Here is a 19682-nt window from a genome sequence, read left to right on the forward strand (position 1 = left end):
TTATTACAGGCATACATACAATTTATCACAAAAAAAAATGAAAAAGTTCCGTTTGCTGTAGTAAATGCAAGATGCCTTAAGTAATTTAAAAGAAAATTCAAGGTTTTTCATTCTATAGAGAAAGGATAATCATAAAACTGGAACCTCTGTTCAGTAATACGTCACTGAATGGAGCAGATAATTTACATCAGTGCAATGATAATGCAACAAAAATTCAGTAATTTTCCTTAAGTTATTTATTACAATTGTAAGTTTTGCACTACAGTTGCTATAAGCTACGTTGGGGGAGGGGCAGAGGTGGACAGAGGGAGGGAGGGAAGGAGGGAAGGAGAGAGGGAGGGAAGGGGGGAGAGAGGGAGGGAAGGGGGGAGGGAGGGATGGGGGAAAGGAAAGGGGGGAGAGAGGGAGGGGGGGAGAGGGAAGGAGAGGGAGATGGAGGCAGAATAAATGAATATGCACATACAATGCATTAAAAAACACTGATGCTGACAAATGGTTGTGAAAAGGGTGTGTCATTTTCTTTCACCTGTCAAATTCATTTTAAAGGAATATTGATTTAGCCATAATCTAATAGCTCCAATTAATTGGAAATTTTGCAGTGATTCGGCAATTTTAGTTGTGCCTGAATAAGAACAAACATACAACTGATCAAGGTGTTGGCATGGAGAATTTATAAAGGAAGCTACTTTCTGAATCAAGCTAGCAATTAAGCTGGGCATAGTGGTTGAGAGGATATAGAAACAGTTCACAATTATGAGAAAGCAATCTTCAATAAAGAATTTCGTCAGGAATAGTTATAAATTACTGCAGAAGGTATTTATAAGGCAACACACAGCTCGAAAAGGCTGAAAAAGCTGCACACTCCATGTAAGCAAATACGGAAGTAAACTAAAATGTTTTAAACACCAATGTTGGATTACAAATTTTTGGTATACATACAAAAGAAGTAGCTTGAGATAGTGTTGAATAATAGTTAATACTGCATGTCAGTGTAATACATTTCAGTGTAATACATTTCACTCAGGCCCAAGGAGACCATGTAGATCTACAACGGTCTTTGACCACTGTATTTTATTTCTTTGTCTCATTCTGTATGTCAGTCTGCAGCGCAATTTTGCAAAATCCATCTCTCTATTTTTATTTTTGTCATCAGCATGTCGTGGCCTGGAGGAATAGACTTTTGACTTTTTGGTGTCACTTGCTCCTGGAGGAGTTGTTTTCACTTCAGTTGCAAAATATGTTACGTGAAATATGGTATTAGAAAATCCTGGATAGAATATAAGCAATGGAATGAATAAAGACATCCACTTACAATGCAGAAGTGGCACTAGGCTACGAATTAAGACATGAACAAGAGGTTGAACACTGCAGTCACATAAATAAAAAGCACTTACTTACAATTCTATGAAAATTTAGCAGTTGAAATGCAGCTGAAAGTAACAGTTATGTGTACTAGTGTAGATTATATGACTGTCATCACAGTAAAATGCACTTACAGTGTTGACAGTTTTTATGTGACATGCAACTGTTGCTAACGGTGCGATAAATCACAGGATATCCAGATGACCAATTGTGAATTAGATGTTGGTAGCCAATGAGAAAGCTGCTTTTCATTTGTTTCACTTTGTAAATAAAGTTAGCTGACATTTTCTTTCTCTCGTAGGGAGTTGATTTTTGATGTTATTAGCATGCATTTTATGAATAACCTCGTAAATTGTGACATTTGAAAATTACAGATAAATGTTTCTGAAAACAAACATTATAAATATTAGTGCAGATCATTTGTAGGTGCACTTTAGCACAATTCTAGTGTTGTGAAAGTGCTGCATTTCATAAAAGTACACTTTCAGTGTTGGCATATTTGCAGCATGCTCATGTTCAATAAGCAGCAGTCATATTTACAGCCATGCTAATCAAAAATACTTTGCTGTGTTTTATGAAAATGTCACAATTTTCAAATGTGTGGTTAGGCAGGAACCTAAGAAACAGCTTACGAGTAGCAATAGTTATGTAAAAGTGCGCTTATGATGTCATACATCATGCGTCATGAAAAAGCTGGTCACATTCCGAGTGTTCTTTCACAATTGTCAAAAAATGAATCTTCATACATCAAATTAATTTGTTGGCTTTCACAAACCAATAATACCAAAACTTAAATTTTTATGGAGAAAGACAATATCAACTAATTTTACTTACGAAGCAAAATAAATGAAGGACAAATCCTCATTGGCAATCAATTCTTACTCATGAAAAGTTGTCTTGATTTTGTGAGATTCATTATGCCGTTACAACAGCTGCAAGTCATGTAAAAATTGCCAGCACTGTAAGTACACTTTATTGATATTACAAATAGCACTATGAAACCTGGAAAAAACCACCTCTTCTTTCTATATATAAATTGAAGTCGCCTGCTCTCTGTGCTGATCTCAGGAACTACGATATGTTTTTTGATCAGTTTTTAATTAATAGACACACTGATTCACAAGAAAGGTTTGTGTATATAATTTATTTGTTTCAATTACAGTGAAATGAAGTCGTCCACTGCTGTGAAAATGAGGTCATTGACATCTAGTGTTACACCTTCCACAACTTGAGAGAACAGCAAACCTTGACCAAATTCTGTATTGGGCCTAGTGATGTAGCAGTGAAGTGCATGCCTGAAAAGTGAAAGGTTGCAGGACTGAATCCTGGCTGGACCATTGTTTTTTCACACTAACCCAGAATTCACCTCTGAGTAATGTGGAGTTTCACCAGAAATGAAATGTGGTTTGGATTCCACGTTACAATATAGGTCCCCTCTCCCTGGTTGGATAACTTGTCAGAGACATGCAAATCATTTAAGTGACATCCAACTGATTATTTTAGAACATTTGCATAGTGAAAAAAAGAAAAGCTATTCTAAAATCTGTGGTATTTAATTTTTTATATGCATAATGTAAAGCATTTCTGAAAAACTACTTCAACATAGGATGCACCTTTGCTTCGAATACATAAAGAAAGTTTTTCAGCAGCACAGCACATGACTCAACTTTCAGCTTTCTGCTTTCCTTGAATTAAATATACATGCAACTTGATTCTTTTGTGAGGTAGGGGACAAAGTCTGCAAGAAAGGTCTGTGACAAAGAACTGTGACAATGAGTCTCAACAATGGATCAAGATATACTAAGCTTTGCAAAGGCAGTGTTGTTACAGGCTGCATACCTACATCAAGTGTTTGTTTTTCTTTTTTTTCTTTCTTTTTCATGTTTTTTTTCTTTATGGTATTCACACTTGATCCACTCAATCAACCTCCAATACATAATATGCTGCAAATTAAAGTATATATTGTGGTGTAACATGTTGTCCCACCCCTTTCTCCCGATCAGGGGAAAGATTCTCATGTAAAAATGTTGTTTAGGTAATTAGCCTGTGGAGAATTTTCCACTGTGTGCACTGGTTTGCTAAGTGTACAGAGAGTGAGCAACACTGATTGAGTGTCTCCATCTGCTGTATTTTGGCATTGAGGCTTGGTCGTTGCTTTGAACGACAGAAAAGGAGAGGTGCTGCCTACAATGACAATGATCAGAAACAGCTGAAAGAAGCTGAAGACAAATGTCGCTACATTCTCTTCTGCTCTGTTCTGAGATTCACTCTGGATATGTTTTTCTGATTAAAATGAGATAGTGTAATTCTTACATAGAACAACCACATACAGAAGAGTTCTTTAAAAAGTTTTTATATCATTTAGTAGCATAAATACCACAAACCTCTCTTCCAATCCTCGACCTTCTGCAAACAAAAACAGAAGTCACTTGGCAGGAGTTTGTGGTACTGCATAGCAGGTCACAGCACCAAGAAAATTCAAGAACAATGATGGTGTAAGAAGATAATCAATGTAAAAGTTATCAACAAGAGTACTAGGGTGACAAGATCGATGGTAAAGTAGTTGGTTCAGTTTCTTTAAGTGGAGCCTTTTTAACCCTTTTGCTACCACAGATGTACTCTTTGCATTCTGTGCTGAGGCGGCTTTTATTATGGCTGCACTGCTTACAAAATCCTAGTGCCTGTGCTGAAAGATGGCATTCTGGCAGATATGAAATAGTTATCATTAAATTTTTCAAAAACTATAAGTTGAAAAAAATTTATTTTTGCACGTCTTACAGTCTGATGCCTTCAAAACGGAAAATCCTGGATGGAATGTAACAATATTAGAGACTCAGCATTTCTGCTATATAATAGTCTGATATATTCACTTGATAAAGAACTGATTTTCTTTTTGTTATCTGTCATACTTACTGTGTTGCACCAAATTAAGTAAAACATTGCATGGAATTTTAAAGAGTTCACAGAGGTAGCAATGCATTGCGTTAACTTTGCATATGGTTGATTTTCGCTTATATATCGCACTGAATAAAATGTAGGTAAGAAGTCAACATTTTATTTAGAATTGACAACAGATGGACATCTCATTTCATTGTTGAGCTAGAGTGTTTTATATCTGAAAGACAGTTGTGCGGGATTTGCCTGTTCACATCCTTGTGATTATGACTCACATCTCATAAATGGTTCAAGATATCTACATGAGGTTATTTGCAAAGGATAGTGTGCAGTGAGGGGCATACATTATATGATAAATACTCCACACTTTTCTATTCACCAAGATATGGAAGTAACCCACCCACAGCAGTGAGAGGTCAGCAGCACAGGATGCATTCAGACACCCATAGCATTGTAGGAAAACCAAAGCAATGAATGTATACAAATCCACAACACTTGGGGAATGGCGTAGCAAGATGAGAATGTGCGTGCGTGATTCACATAGTATATTTACACTGGCAGTGAAACGATTAATTACATAATGATGTGCTCCCATAATTGCCATGAAATGTCACTCCAGATGCCATTTAAATACACAGGTAGGGCAAATAACATTCATGCCCCTTGAGAACATCCTTGGTATGTACTGCTTAAAATTATTTAAGTTACGTAAAATTGATGAGGTTTAGTTACCTAATGTTGATCTCTGAATATTGTGCATAGCTCTACGTAGCATCCCGCAAACAAAATAACTGCCATGCCAGACAAGTCATCTGGCCATAGATACTTTGTGCTACTAATGCAAAACTGTGGAGGGTTGATAGTTACCTATAAAATGTCCCAGTTTTGTGGTAAATCTTGTCTGCAAATATGAAGCTCCACCAAGACCATGTTCCAGGGCACCTTTCAGTGGGAACTCATTAACATTGTCACCGTTTAGTCTTGATGCTTTTTGAATGATGTCATCTGGTGGTAGAGGCCCGCTGTATGAAGGAAATAATGTAATCACTGCTTGGAACAACATCAGTAACTGCAGATGGTCTAACAGATTATAATCTGAAAAACAGTAGACATGCACGTCTCAGTCATTATAATAGATATTTATATACTGTTACTGCGTAGTTGGTAGATTTAAGTAAGTGAACATACAGTGAATATATATAATTATACCTCTAGCAAGGAATTTTCTCAGGAATTGTTCCTCAAAAATATGCTGCAACAGTGGAGGGTGGAAACATCCCAGTGAAGCCAATTCAAGTGTGAATTTTATCCATGGAAGTTCAATTTTATCCTGAACATTGAAAATGATTTTATAATGACTATGTAGCAGGAAATTTGAATGTTGCACAGTGGACAAAATAAGATCATAGTCTGATTAAAACAAATTTAATTTTTATCTGGCACATTATAAAGGGATCTTTTGATGTCATTAGACCTACCTCTTCCATAATCTTATTTTTTAGAATGCTCTTCTCAATGACATTCCAATATTTGGTTCCGTAATTGGCACTTGACATTCCACTGGTAAGTGCAAAAATTGTGTTTGGCTCAGCTGACTCAAGAACATTTGGATCATTTGCAACTATGTTTGCAATATAATCCAAAAGCTTGATGCTAGAGTGACCCTACAGGAAGAAATGAGTTTGTATGAACTACTTTCCTACGAACAGTCACAACACATGTACTGCACAATGCAACAGGTATAAGGGGCAGTTAAATGAAAATGAGACAGACAATGAAGTAAGTAAACTTTATTATTTTAAATATGTTCACCATAAATTTTAATATGTTTATCCCACTGTGAGAAAAGAAAGTCAATTGCCTTCATGGAAACATGTTTTGGGCTGCCTATAGAACAATGACTGTACCCAGACTTGCGTCTCTTCATCCGAAGAGAAATGACAGCCACAAATGTTTTCCTTCAGAACTCCAAAACTAAAGAAATCACAAGGGGGAAGATAAGGACTGTATGTAGGATGCGTAAAGGCTTCCAAATGAAACTTCTAAAGAGTAGTCAAAACAACAGGCACGCCAGCTCCAGGAAAGTCATGATGACTTTCTCATTGACTTTCAGGAATATAGCACCAAAATTAATGCGCAACAGTATGTGGCCACTTCACAAAACATGAAGCGTGCCATCAAGTCAAAACACACAGGAATGTTGATGGAGAGCATTATTCTGTTGCAGGATAATGTCCCCCCACAAGTTGCCGAGGTTATTTTGACTATGTTGCAGAAGTTTCACTGGGAGGCCCTTACACATCCTACATACAGTCCTGATCTCTCTTCATGTGATTTTCATATTTTTGGAGCCCTGAAGGACATTTGTAGCCGTCCATTTGCTTTGGACGAAGTCATACACACCTAGGTACAGTCGTGTTTCCATAGGCAACTGGGATTGACTGTCTTTGTCTCACAGTGGAATGAATGTATTAACAATTATGAAGCTACTTCAGAAATAATAAACAGTTTACTTGTCGTTTTTCCATCTGCCTTGTTTTTATGTGATTGACTCTTATATTCTTCACTAGTATCAGGTTTTTCCAAACAGTAAGATAAGATTTAATGACTACACAAATTTTCAAAAATGATCTCGAGGACAGAACTCATAATAATAATAATAATAATAATAATAATAATAATAATAATAATAAATAACATTAGTAATGAGAAATTCTGTGCTAAGTGACAATGAATAGTACAGATTTGGATAAAAGAAATTTAAGGGAACAATGAGCACATCCTACATTCTATGTAAAAATGGTCATCATTACAATAAAGCAAATGATGGCTCTCTAGCCTCCAGAATTTGTGCCATCTTCAGGAAAATTCTCAAGACACAGAAGAATTGCAAGGATAATAGAGGTAAGATTAGTAAAATATAACCATTTAGATTTTTGTAGCCCTTACGTATTGTAAGGTAGAGATTGTGGCATGTGAACCAGAGCTGTCACTTATTTTGTTGGTTGACTATTTGTGGGAATAATCCATAATCACAAGCCATGTACATATACTATTGTGTAATTGTGTTGTCACATTGCAACTGGAGCAAGGATTTGGATTATTCTGCATTATATTATTTGACCCACTTGACAGATAAAATAGAACTAGAATCTCCACCATAATGTATTACATACTGACGAGCTAAAACATTGTGACAACCTGCTTAACAACTTGTTGTTCCATCTCTGGAATGCAATACAGCAGCAATTCTGTGTTGCATGGATATGCCAAGTCCTTGGTAGGTTTCTGGGTGTATAGGGCACCAGATGCCTATGCAGGTCACACAGTTCCTGTAAAATATAAACTGGTGGTTTGTGAGTGTGGAGCTCGTGCCCAATGGCATCTCAGATATCTTCTATCAGGTTCAGATAAGGCGAAACCAGTGGCCATGACATCAATATGAGTTCACCATCATGCTCTTCAAACCATTGTAGCACAATTCTAGCCTTGTGGCATGGGCAGTTATCCAGCTAGAAGATGCCATTGTTACTGGGAAAGGCATCAACCATGAAGGGATGCAGATGGTCTGCAACAGTGTTCACATAGTTAACAGTTGTCATGGTGCCTTTGATTACTATCACAGGTCCATGGACTCTGCTGTGTCCACTGTCATATACAGTACACTACTATGTACATAGAGGGCACCATACAGTAGGACCAGTCTCCACTGTTGTGCCATATAGTTATGATTAGTCACCGCAGAGGGTGTACCCAGCCAGGACCACAGTATGCTTCTCCATAAATCACATAGAAAGCCTCATACATCAGCCATTGTTATGCTCCGACACCATACAGGGTGCTGATAACAAGCACTAAATCCTGCTTTTGCCTGATGCCAGACAAATACTTTACAAATGAACAGTCACCCACACATGAACAGTCATCCATGAACTGCAGATTTAAGCAGATGCACAGCTTCACTTGGTCAGCTGTCATCAGTAGCCAGTGGTTATTGCAGTCATCATATGATGTTGCATTATATGCCAAGTGTCACAGTGTATGTTATTAACAGTCAAGAGACAGCAGAACCAGATAGGTACTACTTGTAGATTAGTGAGTCATCATTCACTGTGTTAGGATTATACACGTATTAGCGAACATGGCAATGGTTGCTAAATATGTATAGGAATTGGTTATACATCATAAACTCCAAACTCCCTCTTTCTGTGCATCTCCTCCCCCCCCCCTTTGTATCACCTCCTCCACCCCGTCTTTGTCCATCTCCTCTTCCCTCACCTTTCTGCCCATCACCTCGTTCCCCTCTTTATGTCCATTCCGCCCCCTGCCTCTGTCCATCTTTTTTCCTCTCATCTCTCTGACCTGAGCCTCTTTTATTGTTCTTGCAAATGAAATCTTGTCTGGAAACTGAATTCACTCAAGATGAATAGGTAAATCGGTTAGGATGATCGGTAAATGGGATATGAGAGAGAATTTCCCAGTTGCTGGAATGTGAGGGTAGTAGCTTCATTGAAAGTATTTTGCATAGCTTTAATTTGCAAATGGGTACAACTACAAATTTCTGGGCAATGCAGATTCTCTACCAATGTTCTCATCTTAAGCAGGTAAACCATAAATACAACTTTTCTATTTTCTCTAAAACTGACAGCAAGGATAGAAACAGAACAGCACATTATTGTGCATACAATTTTTGTTTAAAATTATGTGTAAGGATGACACAATTTGTCTAATGGCATATAAGACCTGGTATTGTAATTAAAACTGTCTGCAACAAAAGGAAACAGAACTGCACATTTTCACAGCACAGCATTTTCTTTCTCAGTCAATTTTAACAGAAGACCTCCATATTGCCATTTTTTAAAAAAATTAGCCTATGTCTCTCTGAATGAATATTACACAGTATCACATAAAAATCTGAACTAAATTGGTAAAGAACTTTTCAAGATTTTTGCTAACAATGTTTCATTCTTTATGTATTGTATATAGATTTATATATCATATATATGTTAAAAAATTTGAAGTAACTGGTCAAAACTTCAAGATTTTTGCTAACAATGTTCCCTTTGTTATATTTACATATTATATATGTGAGGTCTGTTAGAAAAGTATCCTACCTCTTTTTTTTTTTTTTTTTTTCTGCGAACAGCTGATGAATTAGAATCTAACATGCTGCATGACCTGACCTTGAACCTTCGTGCATATGTGTAAATTTTTTTCCGCCTGTCAACAGCATCAGTTGTTGGCAAGCAGCATTTGAATGAGGTAGTGGGTAGTGCTCGTGTTGTTTTTTCATTGCAAGGGAAATGACAGAACAACTGGAGCAGCACTACATCATCACATTTTGCAGAAACTTGGCAACTGTCAGGAGGATACCGTTAGGAAGATTGAGATGGCTTTCGGTAATGATGCTATGGCCATCATACAGATTAAGGCAGCTGCACACCAGGGAGAGTGAGCCATGCTCCAGTTGGCTATCAACATGCCAAAATAACCATGTCATTGCCGAAGTGAACGCTGTGATGTGGGACCATTGTGTGCCTATCAGAGAAATTGCGAAGAAGTGTAGGTGTTACCGGAAAGCAATCCCAGTTGCCACAGTGGAAGTGTTCCTTGTCACCAAGATCAAAGAAGGCCTGCCATGTGAGCAGCAATGTTAAAATGATGCTGACTGCTTTCTTTGAGTCCTGCAGTGTGGTACACCATGAGTATGCACCACTGAGTTAAACAACCACCAAAGAGTTCTACAGAGACGTCCTCCACTGCCTATGTGATGCTGCGTAGGGCACGAGACTGGTCTTGCGTTCAACAGGAAATGGGCGCCTCCATCACAACAATACTCCAGTACATGCCTCGCACTTGATTCAGACTTTTTTGGTAAAAAAACGGTTTCCTGGGCTTCAACAGGCTCCTTACTCTCCTGATATGGCCCTCTTCAGCTTCTGGCTGTATCCAAAACTCAATAGACCATTGAAAGGAGTGCAATTTCAACAAGACAGGACATTATGTCAGCAATGACAGCCGAGCTAAACTCCCTTCAGAAAGCGGCTTTTTCGGCAGGCTTCCAACAATGGTGGCACCGCTGGGAGAAGTGTGTGTAGTCCCCAGGAAACTACTTTGATGGTGGTGAGGTGTCCAACACTCCAGGTAAGCCAATCCCCCCCCCCCCCCAGCCAAAGGTCAGATACTTTTCTAATAGACCCCTTATTTCAAAATATATAATCTATGTCTGCTGAAACATTTGTTAGAGTAGCATTTAAAAATTTGAAGTAAATTGCTCAAGTACTTTTCACGATTTTTGGCAACAATGTTAAACAATTACTTGTCTTTATATACTAGAATAGAAGCATAGGTTTAGAACTTTAAACTCAGTGCCACATCTACACAGCAGCACCAAACTAAAGCTGAATATTTGTATTAAGTGATAAAAAAATGAAATGACAGTTAATTGTTATTCATTGTATTGTCAACATTATTTTGCTGTAGTCTAATTTGCCCCATGAAAAGCCATTTGCTACATGTGAGCATGCCACCTTGATACAGCAATTACTTTCTGTGGAAGGGATTATCTCCCTGCTACCTTTACATTAGGCACCGATGAAGATTAATGGGAATAAATTGGTGACAAGAATTAATGTCAGTACGTACACGGGCTAAGGAGATTTACCTGGAACAAAACATTTGCAGCGCAACATCAACTGCTGACAAAAACAAAAGCCAATATAACTGGCGAGTGCAAGTGAACATTTTTGTAGCAACACATTAGTTCGATGCATGGCATGCGTATATTTTGGACTATGCTACAATTTTTTTTTCATATTATGGCTGCCATCCCTGTTTCCTTTTCAGGAAGACTACTGAGAATTTGTATTCTGTTCATACTTTCATTCTTCATACCTCAAACTGAATTGCACCAACCGATGATAGTATTGCAGCAGCTATTCACCAGTCAGAATTACTTGAGGCATGGCTGGCCAAACCAGAAGCACAGAGCAACATGGCCATGAAAATTTTAAGATGCTAACACAACCTTGTTGCCTTTTGATCATAAAATAGAAGCCTGGATCAACATTTCATCATGCACAAACTATTGGTGATGTTGAGTACAAACCTTTTCTTCTTGCTAATGCTGGCACCAAATACTAGCATTCTTAATTTGACAAATCTGTCATTGCAAGACTGTCTAATTTTCATCTGGGCACAATAACAGATGCTAGTATCAGCTGACAGCTTCATTACAAAGATGCTAGTGTGTTTACAATGCATCTAACACAACCCACAAGGCCAAGTCCCAAGTGCAATTGTCTATGACATAACAGGGCATGAAAACAACATAGAACCAGCAGATCATAAACAAATTGACTAGAGAAAAGTTATCTTCATGTGAACACTTTGGCATTAACCACAAAAGCGAAAACTGTTTCTTCTGAAACACGAAATGCACGTGTGGCAAAAAGACATGTCACAAATCTGAAGTACACAACATGAAGCAAATCAGGCAAAAAATAAAGTGAATGCTACCTTTTCAGTAAATAGCAAGGTTTCATCTGTGAAACTCAGATTAAATAAAGTCTCTATGAAATCTTAAACTGGATCTTCAGTTTCTTTAATTAATTAGCAAGCATACAAGCAATTAGGATCACCAAATTAAATTAATTTCAGAGTTTACCATTTAGCTACAGTGGCCAACAAAACACCAATCAAAGGCCAATTCATAATGGATGTTACATACAAGCAGTTTACTAAACAGGCCAGATGTATAGTAGTAAATTCAGACAAAGCAACAAATTTACTGGGCGTTGATTTATTCAATACCCTAGGATTCACAATTCATGAAGGAGCAATTCCAGTCCACACTGGTGTTCCTAAGAGCAGCAAAAAGCTATTGCAAAAATGTGATACACTTTCTGATGTAACAAGCAGCATTAAAGACTACATGGTCTACATCATATTGAAGCCGAATACTGCATCACAATTATGTAACGCACGCTATTCCAATTGCATTAAAGGATAAAGTGAAACAGGAACTAGATTGCCTAGAACAGAATGGCATTGTTGAATCCACTAACAATCGCCAATGGACGATGCTAATTGTTGTACTATCAAAACGGAATGGCAGAATGAGGATGTGCGCTCACTTCAAAGCAACAGTTGATGCACAAGGCATAATACACTAATGGCCATTAAAATAGCTACACCAAGAAAAAATGCAGATGATAAACGGGTATTGATTGGACAAATATATTATACTAGAACTGACATGTGATTACATTTTCATGCAATTTGGGTGCATAGATCCTGAGAAATCAGTAACCAGAACAATCACCTCTGGCCGTAATAATAGCCTTGATACGCCTGGGCATTGAGTCAGACAGAGCCTGGATGGCATGTACAGGTACAGCTGCCCATGCAGCCTCAACACGATACCACAGTTCATCAAGAGTAGTGACTGGTGTATTGTGACGAGCCAGTTGCTCGGCCACCATTGACCACACGTTTTCAATTGTTGAGAGATCTGGAGAATGTGCTGGCCAGGGCAGCAGCTGAACATTTTCTGTATCCAGAAAGGCCCATACAGGATCTGCAACATGCGGTCGTGCATTATCCTGCTGAAATGTAGGGTTTCACAGGGATCGAATGAAGGGTAGAGCCACGGGTCGTAACACATCTGAAATGTAATGTCCACTGATCAAAGTGCCGTCAATGCAAACAAGAGGTGACCGAGACGTGTAACCAATGGCACCCTATACCATCACGCCGGGTGATACGCCCGTATGGCGATGAGGAATACATGCTTCCATTGTGCATTCACCGCAATGTCGCCAAACATGGATGTGACCATCATGATGCTGTAAACAGAACCTGGATTCATCTGAAAAAATGACATTTTGCCATTCGTGCACCCAAGTCCATTGTTGAGTACACCATCACAGGCACTCCTGTCTGTGATGCAGTGTCAAGGGAAACTGCAGTCATGGTCTCCGAGCTGACAGTCCATGCTGCTGCAAACGTCGTCGAACTATTTGTGCAGATGGTTGTTGTCTTGCAAACGTCCCCATCTGCTGACTCAGGGATTGAGACGTGGCTGCATGATCCATTACAGCCATGCGGATAAGATGCCTGTCATCTCGACTGCTAGTGATACGAGACCGTTGGGATCCAGCACGGCGTTCCGTATTACCCTCCTGGACCCACTGATTCCATATTCTGCTAATAGTAATTGTATCTCGACCAACACGAGCAGCAATGTCGCTATATGATACAGCGCAATCGTGACAGGCTACAATCCGACCTTTATCAAAGTCGGTAATGTGATGGTACGCATTTCTCCTCCTTCTTGGTTGGAAACTTTTCTCATGTCAGCACACTGAAGGTGTTGCCACCGGCGCTAACCTTGTGTGAATGCTCTGAAAAGCTGATCATTTGCATATCACAGCACCTTCTTCCTGTCGGTTAAATTTCGCGTCTGTAGCACGTCATCTTCATGGTGTAGCAATTTTAATGGCCAGTAGTGTAGTTTCCTATCCAATTCAAAAACTAGAAGTGCTGTACTAACGAATTTAGTGTAGGCACTACTTCATAGTTCACACATGATGTCCTCGATGCATCCACTAGGGGCCACCCAGCCTGCTAATACGATGGCAGTTGCATGCACAGCCTGCTGGCTGTTAGAGCTAATGATTATATAGGCCAGAGTAAAAGGTTCCGCTGGCCACTTGTTTGCTGCTAATTGTGTTGTACCTTGCCTTCCATGTATGGATGTACCGTTCGAGCAATAAATTAAAGTGTTCTCGGGTTACAAAAATTTTTTTGGCAGTGAGTATGATATTCGACTCCACATGTTCCACTTCAGTCATTGGTCCTTTAGGTTTAATTTCCAGAGAGGCAGTGCTCTTCTTGAGCAACAGCAGGCACTGACTTTGCTATTTCCAGTTTGAAAACTACATTGGCACAACCTGCAGACCCACCAACAACATATCTGCCATTGTTCCCTGCATATGATGATGCAGTGGAAGACTAGAACATCTATGAAAAATGCCTGCAGCAACATTCCCAGACATTTGGGGTAACAGACAAACACTTGTGCAAGGCCCTTTTTTGGTCATGGATTTCACCATGCGTTTATCAGTTGTTGCGTTACCTGGACCCCTTGCAGAACCTTCAAGTCTTTCTTTTGGACAGATGTGTGACTTCCTTCTTACCTATCACTGTAAATGAACTCGAATTATCACTGCTCATGTGGAGTTTTACCACTGCCGAAAGCAGCCAAAACAGTCACACAGGGCATGGGCAGAAGAACTACGTGGACCTAGCCACATCATAATTTTGATAAATATTCATAAGGAACCCTATGCAGATCAAATGATTCATGATGCAATCATAGTTTTGCTTCTGATAGGGAAGACCAAAAGTGAGCTCTACACTGTGAAAATCCTATCCTTAATGAAGTACTGAAAATTTGAAGTTTCGCAGGCTGCAGGAAGTCATATAGAATCCTGGTCAGAAGTCTCAGAAATAAGTTTCTCTCTCCCCTTTCAGACTTCAGTCAGTTCACACAGGAACATGAATGCTATTGCAGCAGTAGAGCAGATGTCTCCACATTGTATAGATAATTGCCGTTCACGACACCAGTCCGCATCACAACAGCAACAGCCTTGTGCTCCACTGCCTTCATGCCTACACTGTTTCATTCAACATGAATGGACCGTGTATCCCAAGCACTGGGTAACGTGTAATAGGTGCCATAAGAAAGGATAAACTGCTTCTGTATGTAACTCCTTTCCGAATCTGAGTGAGGATGAAGTGAACATGGATGTGAACAATGTGTCAGCAGTGATGGTGCCTCAAAGCAGGTTATATACTGAAGTGCATGTGTTTGCAAACTATTGAGAATGCAGGTGGACATGGGTGCAGCAGCAGCGTTGGTGAATTCTCAGACTATACGATTTGGATTCTTCCCCTCTGACTCCAGTGTCACGGCAGCTGATGAGTAGTAACAAACAACAGATTCCCCTACTTGGACAGTTTTCTGCATCTATGACTTACAAGGCCAACACCTCCACAACTGCCGCCTTCATCACAGCCGCTGCTTTCTATTCCGCCACAGCCTCCTCCCTTGGGGCTGGACACATTTGTTTGCAAAACAAGAGAAATGCTGCAACTACCAATTTAGTGTATGTGCTGCTTCATAGTTCATGCAAGAAGTTTTCGCTTGATATGGCCATTAGAGGCCATCCGGCCTGCTAAAACAGCAGCAGTTGGGTGTGCAGCTTGCCAGTTGTGCCCCTGTTGGGACTAATGATTATATAGGTCAGCACGCAAGGCTCTGCCGGTCACTTGTGTGTTGTTAATTGCATTATATCTTGCCTTCCATGTGTGTATACTGTTCGAGCAAGATATTACAGTAGTCTTAGGTTACAACAAGAATAACTAATGTCTAAATTAAATGGCCGTATAAATATTGTGAAACTTGATTTGAGGGAGGCCTATTTACAAATACCTCAGGCTAAAGAAACATGTCACACACGGATCCCAAATGGCATTTTGGCTTATGGATGATTGGGCAGCAACAGTATGGTATGCAGGTGAAATTGGAGCTGCGAGGAACTTACATGCCTGCTGCACCATGAGGGTCTGCCACCAGATGATGAGCACCCATGGCCAGCCAAATCCCCTATGTTGGACAGCATCAATGATCTTCAAAAAAGAAGGCCTCACTGATCCATACCCATAGTCCAGCCACGAACACACAAAAGCCCTATAAAACTGGAGCAAACGTGTCCCGTCTGCCCCCCAAGGTCTGTGGCTAAGATACTTTAAGATATTCAGTGCCATCAGGGTTCATGCTTTCAGCTACCTCAGGTATGGCAACAACAATTTGGAGTGAAAAATGAGGCCCAGAAACATCACTGTCTCTCAAAAATGTAGGATGATGTCCCTTATATGCAAGTCAGGTAAATTAAAAATATGATGAGAACAATTAAAATGAACACACACACACACACACACACACACACACACACACACGGCAGAAAACTGAAAACCTGTCTTTATGGCCCACTTCTCTAACCTCTGCACTGTAAGGAGCAACTGACAGCTAGTTGTTGCAACACTGGAAGAGGAACAGGAAACAGTATAATCGTCTACAGATAAGAAGCACTGTACAGGATTCCTTACTGTTGACATGATACTATTTATGGCTCTGGCAAAGAGGGTAACACTTAAAACACTGTCCTGAGGGACACCATTCTCCTGCTCAGAATGATCTGACAGCAAGTCACTAACTCGGGTCCTGTGGCAGTGGCAGTAGTTTTTGCAAAATGCTTTACCAGTGTCTGAGTGATACCTCCAGGTATTGTTTGGAGACACCTCTGTTTCAGTACTGCTTCTGTTGGTAAGCAACTATGTTTACTGAATATCCTCTGTGTGGTTTCTCATACTTTTGTAGAACAAGTGGAATCATTTATAGAGTTCAGGAATGCTTGCCATGACCTTTTCTTGCTCCCCTTAATTGTGTATCGAGCCTTGGTGTGACTCTCAAGGCTATGAGGTCTGTTGTAGGGCGACATCTAAATCATTAAAGAGCTGCATGCCTGTCCCAGATTACTGAAAGGGCACTCACCTTTCCACGAAGGTTCAGGGCAGCGGCATTACAGATCACTCGTGTGATGGGGTCTACCTGTTCCTGGATGCTATCGGAATGTTCAAACACATCCAGCTGGCTGAACAGTGTCCAGTTATCCCTGCTCACTTTCCATTCTCATGCCTTCTGTTGGAGCAATTCTCCATCCACTTAGTGAATGTGGATTGGGAAGTGGTCACTGGAACAAAGGTCGTCAATGACCTCTCAGTAAACAGAGTCAGCGAAGGCTGGAGACCAGAGAGATAGGTCGATGGTCACAAATGACTCAGTAGCAGCACAGAAATGTTGGGGAGTACCAGTGTTTATGATGCACAGCTCATGAGTCTCTCCAAAACCCAACTCCACGGGCAAGTAGAGGTCAAGCCCTACAAGAAATGATGTGCATTGAAGTCTCCCAGGAGAAGAAATGGTTGGGGGAGTTGTTCACACTAGCAGCGGTACATGCAGCAAGCGAACTGTAACCCTCCAACATGCAGGAATTTCAAATGCAACTGCTTGCAGGTCAACAGTCGAGGGAGAGCATAATTGACAAACACAGCAATCCCTCTCTTGGTCCTTTCTCCAGCAAGTCATCCTTGCGATAGAATGTATAGCCCCATAGCAGACGGTTTAAAATGTGTTTCCTGCAAAGACACACACAGGGGGTGTTCTTGTGCCAGAAGCTTCAGTTCCTCCATGTGTGTCCTGAACCCATTAATGTTCCATTGGAGGATAGGAGCTAACTATCATGGGGGTGCACTTTCATCCTGACTTTCTGCCATGGAAGGCAACCCACAATGAGTGGAGGCTCAGTCTCGGGGCGAGACGATTGCCCTAGTCTGACAAGTTCCATCGCCTCCAAAGAAGAATCAAGAGAGGTTAATATTGACATCGTTGGGCTGTCTATTGCCCACTTACATCTGTGGTGGACGTTTTGCCTTTGTTTTTCCCCACTGTGTAGACTTTTCTGCCACAGCAGCATTGGATGAAATACCAGATGGAGACTTTGGAAGGGCAGGGCGCTCCCTAATGTTGGCAACCATGGCTTTTTCTGAAGCTCTGGGGGGAGGGACAGACTTTGAAATGATTGCAGCACAAGTCCATGAACGAACCCAGGTAACAGTGCTGACACTAGCAACCTCCATTTGTGTAGCAGCACTGGCTTTTTGCATTGGCTGTTTAACAACTGAAGAGAAGGTAGCAGCAAATGTTGGAGGAGCAGCATGGCTTTATATATGTTTTTGGCCTCATTATAAGGGATGTGCTCCATAATTTTAAGCTCTTGTATCTTTTGTTCTCCTAGATACATGTTGCAGTCCCGACTCCAAAGAGGGTGAGCTCCCGAGCAATCCACACACTTAAATGGAGACAAACATGGGACACCTTCCTGGGTGGCCTTACTGCACTTACCACAAGTAACTTCCCTGTGACACCCAAGAGTAATATTCCCAAAGTGCTGGCATTTGGAACGCCATATTAGGATGGGTACATAAGGCCACACACTTATGCAAAGGAAACATGCCTTAGCACACTCAGGAAGGTATTAAATGTCACGATAAAGGAGTGGGAATTCACAAGATCCCCAACTACCCTCTTCATGATATTTAACACCTCAACAATTCCTTCTGGAGGCCACTCATCTTTCAGTTCCTCCTTGGGAATGTTCATCAGACCCCTGCACATCACAACACCTTTGTTGTAATTCAAGGTGGTGTGCAGTTCAGTTTCGATGGCATATTCCCCAAGGCATTGCACATTCAGTATGTTCTTAACTTGTTGGGACCTTGCGGTTTCCACCAACAGTGTCCTGTTACGCAATCACTCAACAGGTTTTAAACTTCCAGCAATGTCTTCTAACCCTTTTTGAATATAGAAAGGTAAAACTTCCTTGAAGCTGGCTTCTTTCTTTTTCTCGGTTACAATTACATTCTGACTGCTAGCATGTGTTCAACTACTAGACCCAAAACTCTTAGATTTCACCCCTCAAGAGGATTGGCTACACGAGCCCTCTTATTACTTTGGGTGTTGGTACCTACCAGCGGCCCACTCTTTCTGCTGGAAGGAGGAAAAGAAAATTTAGAAGGATCCATTTCATTTCCACGAGCAGCTAGGGAAATAAGGGTCCACTCAGGCGCAGCCCCGCCCGCCTGGTAAGCCTTACGCAACCGAGGTGTGGCAAGTTTCCCAGAGCTTGGCCACTAACAACTCTTCCACCTCAACAGTCATACATCTCACCACTGCGCAGCACACTTTGAGAGTGAGGGGTGTTTTACAGAGGTTTATGCCATCCTCGCGATACGGGCAGTCAAGCCAAGATCCCAGTTCCCTGAGACTCTCAACATTCCACAGCCACGCCACGTGATGGTTGCGGAAGCAGGCCCAGAGCTTACGGTGACAGAGGACTGGAAGCGTTTACCAGCCACCAGCTCAGGACCCCCAGTGTCGCCAAGTCCGTACTTAGCAAACAAATGCTGAGCACCTGAGGGCATACGAGGCCTGTCTAAAAAGTATCCGACCTTTGTTTTTCCTGCGCTAAAGAGAGATGATAGCATGGCGCCACTGTACACAGTAAAGGAAGAGACCTTTATGTGCATGTGTGAATTTTGTCCCTGCTTTCCAGCACGTCAGTCGCTGCCTGTCGGTCGCTGAGTGAGGTGCTACACAATGTGTTTGTCGGATTACCGATTCTCTCAAGATGACTGAACGTTTTGAGCAAAGAAACTGCATCAAATTTTGTTAAAAGCTTGGTGATTCTAAAAGTGAAACAATTCGTATGATTCAGCAGGTGTTTGGAGAAGATGCGGTG

At 40.7% G+C, this 19682-nt stretch overlaps 1 protein-coding gene across 4 annotated transcripts in view; it reads right to left on the bottom strand.

Moving 5' to 3' along the window:
* LOC126481107 (uncharacterized) overlaps positions 1 to 19682 on the bottom strand; it is a 103599-nt gene that overhangs the window by 15430 nt on the left and 68487 nt on the right. For all 4 annotated transcript variants that reach the window (XM_050104629.1, XM_050104630.1, XM_050104627.1 and 1 more), the window contains 3 exons: positions 5736 to 5921; positions 5467 to 5587; positions 5125 to 5352 (listed from right to left, as the gene is read on the bottom strand). In XM_050104629.1, the coding sequence (XP_049960586.1) occupies positions 5125 to 5352; positions 5467 to 5587; positions 5736 to 5921 (535 nt within the window). The remainder of the gene's footprint in view (positions 1 to 5124; positions 5353 to 5466; positions 5588 to 5735; positions 5922 to 19682) is intronic.

This window comes from Schistocerca serialis, chromosome 5 (assembly GCF_023864345.2).
Source record: "Schistocerca serialis cubense isolate TAMUIC-IGC-003099 chromosome 5, iqSchSeri2.2, whole genome shotgun sequence".
Lineage (NCBI taxonomy): Eukaryota > Metazoa > Arthropoda > Insecta > Orthoptera > Acrididae > Schistocerca > Schistocerca serialis.